This window comes from Adiantum capillus-veneris, chromosome 5 (assembly GCF_014529385.1).
Source record: "Adiantum capillus-veneris isolate H3 chromosome 5, ASM1452938v2, whole genome shotgun sequence".
In the NCBI taxonomy this organism is placed as follows: Eukaryota; Viridiplantae; Streptophyta; class Polypodiopsida; order Polypodiales; family Pteridaceae; genus Adiantum; species Adiantum capillus-veneris.
In genome coordinates, this window is record NC_140935.1 from 44,604,755 (window position 1) to 44,621,160 (window position 16,406).

Here is a 16,406-nt window from a genome sequence, read left to right on the forward strand (position 1 = left end):
CCAACTCATGTTTTTTATTTTTTCTTTCATTTCCTGATTTTAAAAATTTTACCCTCTTTTGTTTACCATAAACACAATCTTCACAGAACTCTAAGTCCACTTCTTTCAAACCTGGTAGAAGTTTCTTTGTTTGAAAAATTTGCATTCCTTTGGCACTCATATGCCCAAGCCGGTAGTGCCACACTGCACTGTCAACTTCTGTAGTTGCTGCACAAGCTGAAGGTTGCGTGCTAATAGTACACAAGTAAAGTGTACCGACCTTTTCTCCCTTGACAACCACCAAAGATCCCTTTGAGATCTTCCATCGTTTGTTTCCGAATGCAATGTTGTGACCTTCATTGTCCAATTGTCCCATAGAGATCAAATTTTTGTGAAGAGAAGGAACATGCCTAACATCTTTAAGCTTCCTTTCATTTCCATTAGCAGTTTTGATAGAAACTGTACCTTTACCGACAATCTCACAAGCTTCATCATCTCCCAAGTATACATACCCAAAATTACCTTTGGTGTAATCTTGGAAATGTTGCTTATGTGGTGTCGCATGGAATGAAGCCCCATAATCTACTATCCAGAAATTAGACACATTGTCTAATGAGAGAATCAGAGCATTTTGCTCTACTTTACCTGCCACATTGGCCTCCGATGTTGGCTTGTTGTCTTGAGACTCTGTCTCCTTCTTCTTCTTGGACCAACAATCCTTCTTGACGTGGCCCTTCTTGCCGCAGTTCCAACATTCAAGAACTGACTTTGTGCGTGACTTGCTCCATCTTGAGCGATCACGGCCCTTTTGGTTTTTGAACCTCTCCTTAAGCCTTCCTCTTGTTTCCACTGACAGTGCAGCACTTGATGATTCTTCTGTGCTTCTCCTTCATATTTCATCGCTTAGGAGAACACCCACAACATCATCAAACTTAAGAGTATTTGTGCCAGAAATAGAATTATTTACAACCATCACAAGGCTGTCCCAACTATTCGATAGAGATGATAGTATAAGGAGAGCTCGCACTTCGTCATCGAAATTGATTTTCACCGATCGAAGTTGAATTATGTTTGTGTTAAAGTCATTTAGGTGTTCTGCAACTGAACCATTCTCTGCCATCTTTACATTTAACAAGCGCTTCATAAGAAATACCTTATTGGATGCCGATGGTTTCTTGTAGAAGTCATCAAGTGACTTCATCAAGTCCTCCGTGGTCTTCATCTCCAAAACATTGAAGGTCACCATTGACGCCAAGCTTAAACGGATTGTTCCCAGTGCCTTTTGATCAAGGAAAATCCATGCTTCATCTGCCATTGTTGCAGGCTTCTTCGAAAGACCGCCTAGTGGCAAATAGAGCTCCTCTGATAGAGATAGTCTTTAATCTGCATCTTCCAATGTTGGTAGTTTTTGTTGTTGAACTTCTCAATCTTGAGCTTCCCTTCCTCCGCCATAACTCCCACTCATTTCAAGGAATCCTTTCCTTGAGATACTTTAGCTACGAGCAAACCTTGCTCTGATACTAGTTGTTAGGAAATATGACGTAGCTAAATAGATATTTGAGTAGATTACTTAATGGAGAGAGATAGATTTTCACACAAGAGATTAGAGAGAGAGAGAGAGAGAGAGAGAGAGAGAGAGAGAGAGAGAGAGAGAGAGAGAGAGTACACACAATATACGTGGTTCACCCAATGTGGGCTACGTCCACGGGAAAGCAGCCACTCAATGGCTTTTGTACTTCAAAACAAGAAGTAGTTTACAAAGGGATTATACCCTTAATAGAGCTCCCACCTTGCTTCATTCTCACCACCTCACACTCACCTTGTTGCATCAACTTCACACTCTAAAATGTGTGTAGAAATGGCCTCCTTTTATAGTCCAAAAGGGCCAAAGCGCTGCCCTCTCTCATGAGAGGCAGCCATGTGTAGCCACCCTTGTGTAGATTAGTCTAAATTGGAGCCTCCAATCCGCCCATGTGTGGCCGCCCTTGAGAAGATGAATTCTTGTGAGTGGGGTGACATCGATTTCTTATCTGATGTGTGCGGTCCGCTGGAGGTGCCCACTTCTTCATTTTTGTTTTGTCTCTCATCTTTAATCTTTTCCTGTGCTTGTTCTATTATTTCTGGTGGGGCTAGCTCCTTTTTTTTCTTGTTCCTTCATCTTTGTCATGTCCTCAAATGTTGGTGGACTCCTTGGCACATTCTTTGATGTTTTCTCTGGTACGTCTTTCTTCTGCTTGTCAGTCTCTTTGTTTTTAGTTTTTTTTCAGTAGATTCTTGAGATTGAGGAGGAGTGGTCGGTTGGTTTGAAAGGGGCGGAGTAGTATCAACATGTATTCCACACCACCCTCCTCTCTGATCTTTTCCTCTTCCCTTTGGTTCTTGTCCTCTTGCTAAGATTTTGATGATTCGTCCAATGATTCAAGATCATGGACTCTCTGCCTCTTAGACTCCTCCTGGGCCATGGATCATGATCCATGTTGGACAACATTTTGACCTTTTGTGGTACCATATGATTAAGCATGAGTTGGGGATGCTATGGTTCACTTCTTTTGAATTTGGATCATGGGTTAAGATTTCATGCCAAATTTTGGATTTTTTTCTCGAACTTGGAGATTTTTGTCATTTTGGCAAAGATTTTAAAATCCAAATGACTCCAATCTCTAGGGTTAGGTTATCCTTGATATTTGGGACTAGGTGGTATGGTTTTTGCTTGGATAGCTTGTGGGGGGTCATGCATCGCGATCCATGTTGGACAACCTTTTGGGATAAAACTTTGGGAACTTGTTCCTATAGTCTATCCTAGCACATTCATGAAGTTATTTTCAAATTTGGACTAGTTTATCTCTAGTTTCCTCAGTTTTCTAAGTTATGATCTAATTTGGTCCGACTTTGCCATATGTGGTTTTGGGTGGCACTTTAGATCCCTGATTGTGATCAATTTGGTTGGCATTTTGACCATCAAAAGCTTTGGAGCTAAAGAAGAACCCCAATCCCAACTCTTTGTTGATTTTCACTGCAATTAGAGTCTATTTGTGCCCTCCCAAGCTCTCTAATGCTTTGATTCATTTCTTAGGCATTTTTGGTATTCCTTGAGTTACAATAAGTTCACAACTTCTTTTGATACCAAAAATTTACCCATGGCCATAATTTTTGCACTTTACACTTTGACAATGCTAAACTTGAAAATCAAAGCACTTGACATGACCAAAATTTGAAATCCTACTATGCCTGACCAAACAATGATTTGTAGAGCCTAGTTTAAGCTCATTGATGCATACTTATTGCATAGTTATCTTATCAATAAGTATGCTCCACGTGACCACCGCCTAGCACTAGAAAAAAAGTAAGCTATAGTCTTTGGGAAAGTGTGTCTTAGCTTAGCCTTGAGCCATTTAGAAATTCAAGATAGCTGGTTTACATGATAGTGAAAAGGAAATTTTGGTTGGGTTTTACAATAAAATAGTGTGAGTGTAGCCAAAAATATAGTTTAATTTGCAAAATGTTTGCTAAAGAATTGGCTCAAAGGGACTTATGTATGTTTAGGATAAACATTTTTACTAAACATTCATAAGCTAAGTCTGGGTTCAAACAAGACGACAATAGAGAGATGTAGGGGTGAGGGTTCCCTTTAGTAAGCAAGAATCAAAGCCTTTTATTCATTTGATTTTTGATGGTGGTAGTATGGTCGTGTGACTACACTCAATTGTACACCACTTTGATATGGTCTTGAAACACTCCTCATTATTTAGGAAGTCAAGGATGGTCTTTGCACCAAACATGGTGGGAACCCTCATCTTAATACCAAGGACTTGGGAGACCAAGAATCCAAGCTTGATAGTGATCCCTAGCATGGTCGAAATTGAGCATTGCTCATATCTATGTATTCATAAATCGTTTGAAAAATTCAAAAACATTTAATATCTTGAGCATGGTCTTGAGAACAATAATTGAATTCTTCTATTCATCCCTTTAATGGTAGTATGGTCTTGTGACTGCATTTAGTTGTATACACTCAGATGTATCAACATCAAACAACCACCAACACCCAAAATTTTAGATATGGTATCAATACCCAACATTTAAGCATCTAGGCATAGTATTGCAACCATGATCTCTTTTTGAAAACCAAACATTGGTATTGGGATGAGGGCATGGGACCAAGAATCTATCTTGATATTGATCCCTTACTCTGCTAGCATGCTCTTGTGACCATGCTCACATTTTGTAATTTAAGTATGATCTTGAGACCTAGTATCTAAGCATTTTGAATATTTTTGGGACTCAATTATAGTCTTGGGACCAAAAAGTTAAGCTGGGTATAATCCTTAGCATGATAGATTGGGCTTGCAACCATGTTCATCCATATGTATTCAAACTCGATCTTGAGACATAACATTTAACTATAAGGCTTGGTCTTGTGACCATGTTCATTATTTTATACTGCAAGCATGGTATTTGCACCAAACATGGTAGGTATTCTATATGACCATTTTGTAGTGAAGCAATCCTTGCATGGTCCTATGACCAAGCATACTAGCAGCACTTGTAAGTCTTAGAACACTTTTATAATCAAGGATAAACTCTAACATGGATAATTTAAGCATGGTCTTGGGATCAAGCATGCCAATGGATTTATGACCATGTTGACTTTGTTTATTATTGCATTGTTTGAGACCAAGCATGCTAGCATGATTTTAATACCTTTTATCATAGCACTAAAATAAAGAAATGCTAGAAAGGTCTTGGGACCTAGGTATTTGGTCTTGAGTGTTGTGTGTTTACCACAATCTTGGTCCTTTGTAAACCCTAGGAAGTTCTCTCGATCATTCTTGTACAATGAATTCAATGATGGTCATAGGACCGAGAATTATTCAAAGGTCACTTTCATATTTTCTATGACCCTCGGATTAAGTATTATCTTTGAAGTCCTAGGACCAAGCATGGTCATTAGACAAATTATATTCAAGAAAATAAGCTTGTTAGCATGGTCTTGGGACCATGCTCAATATGTGGATATCATGTCTTGGTACCAAGGATCCATGTTTGATTTTGACGCCTAGCATGGTAGAATGGTCTTGCAACCATTTTAATATCCATGTATGAAAAAATGGACATGATACCCAATTACAAATGGAGTATTTTATGTTCTGCATGGGCGTAGGACTAGGATAAGCATAAATACTTCTGAACTATATGATCTAAGCATGGTTCCTACACCAACAATTTTGCCATTTCCTTGAGACCTAGCATGCTAGCATGGTCCTTGGACCAAGTTTTCAAAGATTATATTGAGACCAAGCAAGCAAGACTTAGCTTGAAGACCATCCTAGAAAAATGTATAGACCATGCTCACAGAGATGATTCAATCATGATCTTAGGACCAAGAACTTTGAAAAGACCTATTTCTTATTTGTCATGTTCAATATCACTATTCATACTTTTGTGCGACCAAGTGGGTTATCATGGTTTTGGAATTCAAGCATAGTTTTGATACCAAGCACCTCACTATATTTCTAAATTCCAATTTGGTCTTAAGGTCAAGAAACCTTACAAGGTCTAAGGGCGATGCTTGAAGTTTAGTCCTAGGACAAAGAAAACTTAGGAGGCCTTATGAGTTCTCAACCAAGTTGGCAAGCTTGTGTTTAATTATAAAGACTATTCAAGCTCATGATTTCATATGGCTTATGGACCAAGAGAACTCTTGACAATCAAGCACTTGAGGTAGAGTTTTATACCGGTATTGAGACATAAACTTCCTACATGATTTTTGGGTCATGCATGCTAGTCAATTTTTAAAACCAAGCATACAAGACCACAAATATTTTTTTGTATTCCCTCATGGATTTTGTCCTTGGGCTGATAGCTTTATCCTTCAAAAAATTCTCACTCGTTGCTATCTAGTAAGATCGTGGATCCTTCCAAAATCCAAGAATTCAAGCGTGGTCCTAGGAACAAGAAATTTGGGTAGCCTAATGAACTTGTTTAGTTGGTAAGTTCAAGAATGGTCATGTGATCAAGCATGATCTATGGTTCCATGAGTAATCAACCAAGCATGATACTCGTAATAATCCCTTCCATGTGGTAGCATTGTGTTATGAGTGTGCTCTCTTGCATGGCACATTTATAGCATTTGGGGATGACGATGACCATGATCACTATTATAGAAATAAAACATGGTCTTTGAGGAAAAACATTCAAGATTGTTTTTGATTCCTAACACTACAACATTTCCTTGGGACCATGAATGCTTGGCTTTGCATTCAAGCATAGACGTGATACAAAGAGCTTAATCTTTAGGATGGTCATTAAAACTACCATGCTTGCATGGTCCTAGGACCAAGATTGCGTCCTTGTATTGATCATTCGTTTTTGTGACTGCGTCCATATCATTCTTCCTTTTAGATTTATTGAGTGTTGCTTTCCGACTCCGTCTACTCCCGTCACTCCCTCATTCCAATCTTTTCCTTTTCCCTTATCTGCTTTTTGAGACTCGTGCAATTAAGAACGTCTCTTAGCTCTCTCTGAATGCCATTTCCTTGATTGAGATAAGTGCTCAGAACCCCGAAGGCCCTCAGCTTTTGGATGAGGTGAGCATTCATGTCATTCCCCAAGTCAAGCTCACTGCCAAAGCCTTGCTTTGACTCCTTAGCCACTGTGTTGATGTGATCTTGCTCCTCCATGAATAGTGTGGTCGATTTCCTTCCTCTTTCTGATCTTCTAGGTGACATTGTTGACTTTAGCTTACTCCAAACCCCAACGAGAAGATAGGTTCCCTGTCAAGAGAGTTAGCTCACCACCATGATTTCCAAAATCAAGTGAGGTGGTCACTTTTGATAGCTATTACAGGTTAAAGACTAGGAGTTAATTAGATCAAATCAAATGTACAACTGGAACTAGATCAGGTCAAACTTTAGATAGAATAGAAACTAGATAAAGGTTAAAATGGAAATAAGAGAAATAGAGACTGGAACCAATATGTATTCAGATGCTGGAAATTGTACAACTCGCACCAGATAAAGCTACTAAAAAGCTCAATGATTCTTAGAGCAAATGCTCAGAGATTACAAACGGGTAAGCTCTAGATTTTGGAATGACTACCCCATAAAATGAAGTAACGGGTCCTATTTATAGGTACCCAAATTGAGCTTTGATTGAGTGTACATCGTATAATTACGATGGTAAATCTATGCGATAATTGCTAGATCCTAGTAATTGTATTGGCACTCGACTAAGGCTTGTTTGCACCGCCTACAAAGCCACTATCTTCTTTTGCTAGATGTGGGTAAAAAAATAGGCATTTCTTTCAACGAAGAGGTGACTCCAAAGCATCTTCTATGGAGGCAAAGAAAAGATTGTGCCCAGATAATTTTGATACATTTTGGTGCCCTTGAAACACCATCCCCTCCAAAGTCAAGGGATAGAGCCAAACTTCTTAGCTACAAGTCCAAAGTTTTTCCACCACTTGGATTCCTCAATGTCCCTTATTATTAAGATAAAAATAGCAAGTGAGACCAAGACTTGGAAAAACCTAGGGCATGACAAGCTTCCTTCTAAGTCCTACCCCTCACTTCTAATCTCGGCATAATATCAAGCTCTCCTCCTCTTGATCAATATGTGGGGAGAAAATACCCATATACAAAAAAGACCCCAAGGAAGATGTCTCCAACTCACTACCCCTTACCATACATGATACACCGTACAAGGTGTTTCCTATGGTGATCCCATGCAAGCGAAGGCCTTAGAGCAACATGATTCATTGAGGGTGAATACATTTTGGACACCATCATAGGCCTTTTGAAGGTAGTAGGGCATGCTAAGTTTACAGGGAAACAATTAATCTTGTTCTTCACTTGGATAAGAACTGCAATCACTTGGAGTGGTTATATATTTTGGAATCAATTCGTTTATGGGATTTGGCCCTCACTTTATAAGTTGGGTCCAAACTCTCCTCAAGACTACCGAAGCTAGAGTAGCTTTTAATGGAACCTTGACCCGACACTCCTTGCTTAAAATATCAATGTGCTAGGGCTACTCTCAGGGCGTTTACTCTATGTAAAACTACTATATCACTTGGGTTCAAGGGGTATTATCAAAATCCCTTACCTAATTTTTTGGCGATTATTACACACCCTCTTCCTATTGAATCCATATTGTTTAGAAGAATTTCCTTAAACAAGACCCATTTGAAAATAAAAATTGATATTCTTTGGTATTAAAACAATCCTTAATGATATATATATATATTATATGTGATCTCCTTGACTAGTTGTCCCCTAGCTCCTCTCCTTTTTGTTGCCGCCAAAAAGACCATTGTGAAAGGCTACATGAGGTGGACTAGAGAGAGAGAGAGAGAGAGAGAGAGAGAGAGAGAGAGAGAGAGAGAGAGAGAGAGAGAGAAGACGAAGAAGAAGAAGAGCAGAAAAAGTTTTAACGTTGGAGGTACTAGAAAGAAACCGAAGATACCTCAAAGTTCTACCTAATGAGACTTGAAATTAAGGTCTTCAAGAAAGAATTGGGATAACCAAAATTACCACACTTTTGTGTGTGTGTGTGTGTGTGAGAGAGAGAGAGAGAGAGAGAGAGGGAGAGAGAGGGAGGTTGGCTTAGAACGGATTTTTATTGTAAACCGAGCTACACAAACATGACTTCCCATGCTATGTGTATGTGCATGCACAAATATAGCCCCTCATGTTGTGCGTGCGTGCATGAGCATGCTTTTATGTGTGATAGAGACACTAGGCTAAAAATTTGAAAAATGTGGGTAAAGAATCTCATGGATTCCAATAGAACAAGTAAGTGAAGCCCACATAACGTTGCTCTTTTTTATGATGAAAGGGTTACGCTTTGCTGACATCATGAAGGTAGTAGAGGCTTTTGAGGAAGCATGGGAAACTTTTGTAATAGTGAATCAAAAGGTTGCACTTTACAATATAGCACGCAAAAGACCAGTCGTTCTTTTTGGAAGAGAGGGTTGCGTGGAGTGTTGTGATGCACTTCATGTGCGAGTAGTGTCAGAAAGAGGGAAGTGGGCATTGTTATAATCGAAAATAATTTGACTTGAAAGAGTACTTTCATGCCTTTGACAGGAAAGCAATATGGGGGAGCCTGGAGCCATGGCCATGCCGTGAGCAATGATGAACCTTGCACTATTAGTGTACTAGAGTAAGGTGTAGTGGACCGGAGGCCCATATGCTTGAGGAATGAGGAATATAATGCTCTTTCTAACCATTATTGTTGGACATGAGAAACCTTCGCATGGGTATTCCTTGTCCATCTCCAAAGCTGCCCACTCTTCCTTTGAAGTACTGATGGGCAATGGCGCCTGCGCCCACCAATCTGATAGCGATTGCCAACTTCAGTGCAAATGGCTACATAGTCCATATTCCTTTTCAGCTCGCTTTGATTTTACGTTCAAATTAGAGCCATGATCTCCATGTGATCAATAGCTATAAATAACAATGTTTGTAAGAACATTTGAGTAGGCAAAGCTGCAGGAACGGTAAGTACAAAAGGTATGTGTGTGTTGTGTGTGTGTGTGTGTGTGTGTGGCTCGTTTGTAGTAGGGACTAATAGTTATATTTCGGATGCACATGATGGACTTTGCGAGTGTATGATAAGGTTGTGAAAGAATGTATGAATGAATGGAGTATAGGTAAGGAGAGCAAGCAATGAGCTCCTATGGAAAGAAAGCAGAGAGTGCAACAACATTTATGGTGATAGCAGTGCTAGTCGCTGCGGCTATGGGGATGATGGACATGGCAGTAGAGGCAGGTGGCGCGATCGAGTATACAGAGTTTGTGTATTCAAAATGCAATGCAAAGGGGATACCAGGAGGGAGCCCTTTCTACGGGAACCTAGGAATGACACTGCATCAACTGGTGGAGAACACGGGCTACGCTGACTTTGACTTCAAGACACAAAATGGTGGTGGCCGTTGCCCGGCCTTCGGTCATGCCACCTGCGACTTGCAGGTGCTGCAGTCGCCCGACGACTGCACAGACTGCCTCGCCCATCTAGCCAACCGTATCTGGGCCACCTGCAACAATGCCATTGGTGCTGAGGTCAAGTTCGTTGGCTGCTGCCTCCGCTATGAACAATACCGCTTCTAGCCTGCCCTCCTCCAATACATGCTACCCCCCCCTTCTCTCTCTCTCTCTCTCTCTCTCTCCACAATAATATTTGTATCCTGTACAATTTAAAGACACTCTGAAATACCATCAAAACTCTCTCTCTCTCTCTTCACTCCCCCCCCCCCCCCCCCCCCTCTCCCCCCAACATGTCCATGGCTCTCAAACATGAAGAAACTAATCAAGTCAACATGTTCTAGCTCCACATTGACATGTTTCAATTGGTCCCGCATGTCATTAGAGGATGAGAATATCATGATCTATCAATTTATCCTCTATAACCACCATAAACATAATGGTTCCTAGCCCCCAACCTCTCTCTCTCTCTCTCTCTCTCTCTCTCTCTCTATATATATATATATATATATATAACATAATGGCTCCTAGCCTTAAACAATCGAAGCTTTCCAAAATGAGATTGCATGATGACTAATTAACAATATAGAAAAAAGAATCCCACAAATTTTATTTAGTACACCATGGTTTATGAATTTCTCTTGTTGTACTTCCATGTGACAAATTGCAGTAAGTTGTCATCTCCCCTCACAAAAAAAAAAAACTGCATTTGAATTGAATATTGGTAATGAGCACATTGGAAGTATGTCCACATCAGAGTACAAATTAAAAGGAATGTGTGTTATTGAGTAAACAAAATCAATTTATATCATGCATATTTCACGTACAAATGAAAGATATTGTCTCCTAATGGCTTCAAAACAAATAAATTTACTCCCTGCATAGTGCAAAGAAACTGTACACAGAAGAAAACTCTAAACAAAAGGTAACCAATACAAATGTGTCAATGCACACTCGATCACCTCTTTATATGGACAAATCCATTTTCATTAGGCTTTTTTCCCTAAACTCACCCTTCACTTATGGATTTGAGATGTTTTTGAAAAGATTTTTACTTTTTTGAGATAGGGGGAACCTATTTGATTGTTTATTTAATTTGACCCTAAAGTAAAATTGCAAGGGGCCATGCCAATGGTGTACTCATTCTGACACATGGTAATTGTGTGAGAATGTGCTTGTGTTGTGAAGTTGTAAATATGGTGTTGATCTTGTCATAAGGGGCGATTCAAGGTCTATCCTTGCCTAACAACGACCTAGTCCTAGGCAAAGCTCTTTGCGGATGACTTCCTACTTTTTCTCAAAGCTTTTCCTCAAGTAATTAGGAAGGCTTTGGAGTGTCTCAATGTTTGCCTTAGTCTCAGGGTCGAAGTGTAGTATTGAAAATTCAAGATTGATCTCACTCTCAAAAAATGACTCTTTCGATCCGTCAATGTGGGTGGGGGAGATAGTGTCCAAAGGAAAGGTATTCTTGCACCTAAGAGCCCCACTGGGGATTGATGCAACCCACAAGAAAAGATTGCTATGGGTCTTGGACAAGATAAGGAGCAAGATACAAAGGTGGGACTATGTGTTGCTCCCCTTCCCAAGCAGAGTGAAAGTGATTAATTTGTTTATGCTCCTATACATAGCCTACAATGGTCTGCTACTCAAGTTAGCCAAATGCAACTACAAAGAATTCTTAAAACTGGTAAAAAGATTCTTATGGAAAAACAACATCAAAGACTCAAAGCCACCCTGGTAGTGGGCTAAATGGGAGTCCATTGCGAGACTAGTGGAGCAAGGTGGTATCGAGATCCTTAACCCTTCTATTCATGTGGAGGCCCAATGTGCCAAATTTGTGGTAGCATTCACAAAGCAAGACCAAGTATGAGCTATTATGGCAAAGGACATGATGGACACGTCAAAGTTATGCTCTCAAGGTGGCCCCACTGGAAAGAGTTTGAGGTGCATGACAAATTGCTTGGCCCTAAGTGGTCTAGTCTGAGACTTAGGGCAACAACGGGTGAGCTAGTTCAGAAGTGCAATAAAGCAATGGAGGCCTTGGAATGGGGAGAGATAACAAAAGAAATTCATAACTCTATAACTAACTGGTCCCCTTGGCTATCAAAAGCAAGAAGCATACTATTGAACCCATACTGGAGAGAAGTTGCCCGAAAGATAAATAACAAAGGACTGCGGTGCTTGGGCCATTTTTGGGATAGCAATAGCAGAATCTGGAAAGGAAGAGACTAACTGGCTGTCCACTTTCATCTCAATTTGTGACTGAAAAATTGATGGTCAACAGAGCTATAGAAGTGCTAGATAGTTTCTATCTGCCTGCTTGCGAGTCCAAATTTTAGTGGAAAGCTTCGTGGTGGCCCAAGAGATACATTTCCTCAAACTGTAAACCAAGGATATTTATCACACTTTAATGGTTTTGACAGATTGAGTGTCCCCCATTAACAAGCAGTGGGGAAAGCAATGGCCACAATCAAGATGGGTGTTGATAATGATTAACATTTGGTGCCTACAATGGCTGCATGGGATATGGAGATTTTTTTATGAAAGGTACTATGGGGGGCCTTGCCAATTTGCATGAAGTTCTAGCTAGAGGTATTGGTCTAGTTAGATGCTCAAGATGCAAAACAGCTAGGGAGGACCTCCGTCACTTATTCAAGGAGTCCTCGATGTGACCTACCTGGGAACATTTGCAAATAGGTTCAAAAGACCTTGAAAATAGGGCTCTTTAAGAACGACCTTTTCTGTGTGCAAATTGTTATATTTTGCTACTTTAAGCAAGCCTAGAAGGCCAAAAATTGTTGGGTTTTCAAGAATGTCCTTGCTGTTAGGCACACATTGCCATAACAAATAACCAATGCAGTAAACATACAATTCATATCAAACAGAAAGCAAAAAACTGCATACTTCAAACACCATATTGCAAAGAAGACATGTATGTAACATCATAGATAGAGGGAAAATAGTGTGCCATTCGTCATCATTATTCAGTAATACAGCAGAAAGCACAGAACCAATGCAAGAGAGAGCCAACTGCATCAACAGGCATAGACATAACTGCTTCTCGTCCTGAGAATTCACGAGACACACAACTAACTTCCCCAAAATAAAAAATACCCATGTTCACTTATCCCTAAGGTTCAAAGATAAATGTTTTAGTTACAGTTCAAAAAGTAATAGCCTGACTGCCCTGAAAGCCCTGATAAATCAGGCACTAACACCTGGCACACCTGGTGAGCAATGTTTCTCAAACATTGTGAGAACCCACAATATCCCTTGATCAAAAAATTCATCCACCAGCTGATCCTTGAATTCAGTTTGTTGTGAAACTGCTGCTGTAGTTGGAGTTTCCTTGTCAAATTCTTCAACCTCTGCATCCACTTGAACTATAACTGCCTCCTTAGTACTTTCAGTCTCCTGACAGAGTTTCTCATCCACAATCATTTGCACTGGATCATCTAAGTTGTGAATTCCTCCTGCAGCTTCTGTGTCCTCCTCTGCAACATCTTTAGCCTGTCCTACAACTGCACTTGTCGCTGCTGCTTCAGTCATATGCTCCTGAACTCCTACTAGCACATCAGTTCCTGCAAACACTTCAAAATTTTTATTAATAAACACCTGCTCAGATTGTTGTCCTCCTTGTTGCTGCAACTGCATCTTCAGTTCCTCAAGCTGCCCTTTCAGGTCAGTATACTACTGCTTCAGTTCAACATTCTGCTTCTCCATAAACAAGTTTTCCTCCTTCATCTCCTCCTCTGCAAACATCAAATATGGTTTACTCACCACATCATACACCATTACTTTCATTTTCTCCCAAACTCTCTTCATGTACTCCATCACTTCAGTCTTCATTTTCTCCACAACTGTTGAATTGAGATACCTTCTACAAAGTAGAAAAATCTCCTCTTCTTCAAGTGATTTCAGGTCTTTAGGCCCATTTTCATATTCAAGTGAATATCCAAATTCAGTAGTAGCAGGTTTAGGTTTAGGTTCAGGGTCAGGTTCAGGTTCAGGTTCAAGGTCAGTTTTCCCTTCAAGAAGAATGAAGAAAGATTCAAGGTAGGATGTAAACTTTGCAACCATTAGACACTGTCTCTTGAACACATCCAATATCTCTGCATGTAGATGCAACACTTGAAGACCTGATTTAGACTCCGCAAGCCAAATCAATTGATTTTCTTGAAAATCTTGGTTCAGGAAAAACCAAAACTGGTTTGCTTCTTCATCAAACTGATCTACTTCTTCATCAAATTGATTTGGTTCAAGGCTTAAAAGTAAGAAGTTGAACTCTCCTTTACACACAAAAAACGCCACCAAGATGGCTTCTTCACATCCCTTATCAAAAATATAAAGAAATCCACTTTGTAGCTGCAAAACTATCCAATCAATGATATCTCCCTGACACTGAAAACTTCTGACTTCTGCTCCTTGAAAAACTTCCCTTATGTCATCAAGCATGAAGATATAAAACCAATGAGATATAAGAATATCAACATCATCTCCTTCATCAACAACATCACATAGAAATGTAGAACCATCTTCAGGAAAACCCACTTCACCATCATTAGGAACTTGCAAAATACTTGCATAATCATCAGTCAAAACCATCTCCTCAGCATCAACAAAACCATTGACATCAGAAACTTGGTATAAATCATCAAGAATATTATCAGTAAACTGAACTTCACTGGAAAAAGACGGACTTCCAATATCCATGACTGAATTTGTAAAAGCACCAATATCATAAAGATCATTGATAACAACATCATCATTCAAGAAACCTTCTGTAACATCAAGATTTGAAGAAAACTCCACATTCTTGATTTGAGTAAGTTGAAGCTTCAAATCCTCAATTTGATTATCCTTGTTCAAAACAACTTGCTTAAGAGCGTCATGAACTTCATAACAGGAAGAAATATGCAAGTGGGCTTCAGTTTGAACCTGAGAAATCTCCGCCATCAATGATGTCTTCTCTTCTTGAAGTTGACTGATTTTGGAAAGCGCTTCATTTGCCGCAACCATACTTGAATGCCTCTCATTCTCTAGCTCTAATGAGAGATTATTGATCATCTTCACTTGAGAAAGAAAAAGACTTTGAAATTCAGCAAGTTCAGGTACATAACTTCTTTGCAAATCAAGAATCTGCGGATCAGGGTCCTGAATTTTGAAACTTTGCAAATAAAGAACCTTTGGTATCAAAACTGGTAATTCAGGGATCTGAAATTGAAGATCCTTGTCTTCACAACCTGAATAATTCATATCCACTCTCGGAAATTGGCATTCACTCTTCAAAACTCCAAAAAACTCTTCTCCATCAACACAAACACCTTCCAAATTGTCAGCTGTTGAATACTCCTCATCAAGATTCATAAAAAACTGATTCATCACATCATCCTCATCAGTAGCACACATTATGTCTTTATGTATCTTCGGATCTTCCACTGCATTACAGTGAAATCTGATGTCTCCCTGAATTTCAACATCTTCAAGATTGATGTCAAATGTTGGTATATGGGTCTGTATGGGATATTGGTGTCTTCTTTCGCTCACTCCCAATTGTATTCCCTTCTTCTCAATCAGTAATTCTTCTTTTGGGCAACTCGCCTTCTCTTCCTGCAAAGAAACAAGTCTCTTTGATGTGAGGTTTGGGGATAGCTGGCAATCCTCTTGGCTCCTTTGGCTCATGAGTTGCTTCTGGCTTCCTCCTTCTTCCTTCATCATCTTTTGGACTATATCTCCCTTGCATTGAACAAACTCTCCTTCCTGAATCAACTTCTTCTCTTCAATAATCTGAGTATCTACAACTTTGATCCCATATTCAAGAACATCAAAATCAGGTTGAAAAACTTCAGGTGCTGAAAATTCAAATTCAGGCTTTGAAACTTCAGTTTTTGAAACTGCAGGTGCCTGTAAAACTGTTGGTACATCAACATTGTGCAAACCCTTGAGTTTATTTGGAGTGTGGTTTTGGGATACTAAGTGCTCCTTTTGGCTTCTTTGGCTCTCAGGATGCTCCTTTTCTTCTGCCCTTTCCGACATCACCTTCTTGACTTCTTCAAGTTGGCTTTGTGCTTGAGCTTCTTTCATTGATTTGAGACTTGAAACAAGTGCATTTGGAGAAGTTAAACATGATTGTACCTGATTGTTCCCAACCAAGGGGAACATTGGTGTTGTAACTCCCCAGTCATCATCACTTTCGTCTTCCTCCTGAAACTGATCTTCATACTTCTCTGTCAAGCCTTCAATTGCTTCTTGTAACACCTATATCCTGCGCATACTAGAGCACGACTTTCTTCTTTTTCCTTCACGACCTTCATGCCAGTCTTCTGCCTTGTCAAGAAGATTAGAAAAATCATCCAAATCCTCTTGTGCATCACATAGTTCCTCATGATCTGATGCATCTCGAAAAGATCTGACAATTCGATACAACTTCTTGCACAGTTTATG

The 16,406-nt window shown here is 39.7% G+C and overlaps 1 protein-coding gene across 2 annotated transcripts; it reads left to right on the forward strand.

Annotated features, from left to right (window-relative positions):
• The first annotated feature begins 9,293 nt into the window (after window positions 1–9,293).
• LOC147457224 (antifungal protein ginkbilobin-like protein) lies at window positions 9,294–10,414 on the forward strand. 2 transcript variants are annotated; one of them, XM_086513549.1, is made up of 2 exons: window positions 9,294–9,491; window positions 9,632–10,414. In XM_086513549.1, exon 2 carries the CDS (start codon window positions 9,648–9,650, stop codon window positions 10,086–10,088), a length of 441 nt encoding a protein of 146 aa, XP_086369675.1. In that variant the 5' UTR covers window positions 9,294–9,491; window positions 9,632–9,647; the 3' UTR covers window positions 10,089–10,414. The 2 variants fall into 2 exon arrangements, with proteins under 2 accessions (XP_086369675.1, XP_086369677.1); XM_086513551.1 differs by having other exon boundaries at window positions 9,294–9,478.
• The last annotated feature ends 5,992 nt before the right edge of the window (window positions 10,415–16,406 follow it).

Excerpts from the sequence above, each read along its gene's own strand:
- LOC147457224 (XM_086513549.1), top strand. The coding sequence starts at position 9,648 with ATGAGCTCCTATGGAAAGAAAGCAGAGAGTGCAACAACATTTATGGTG.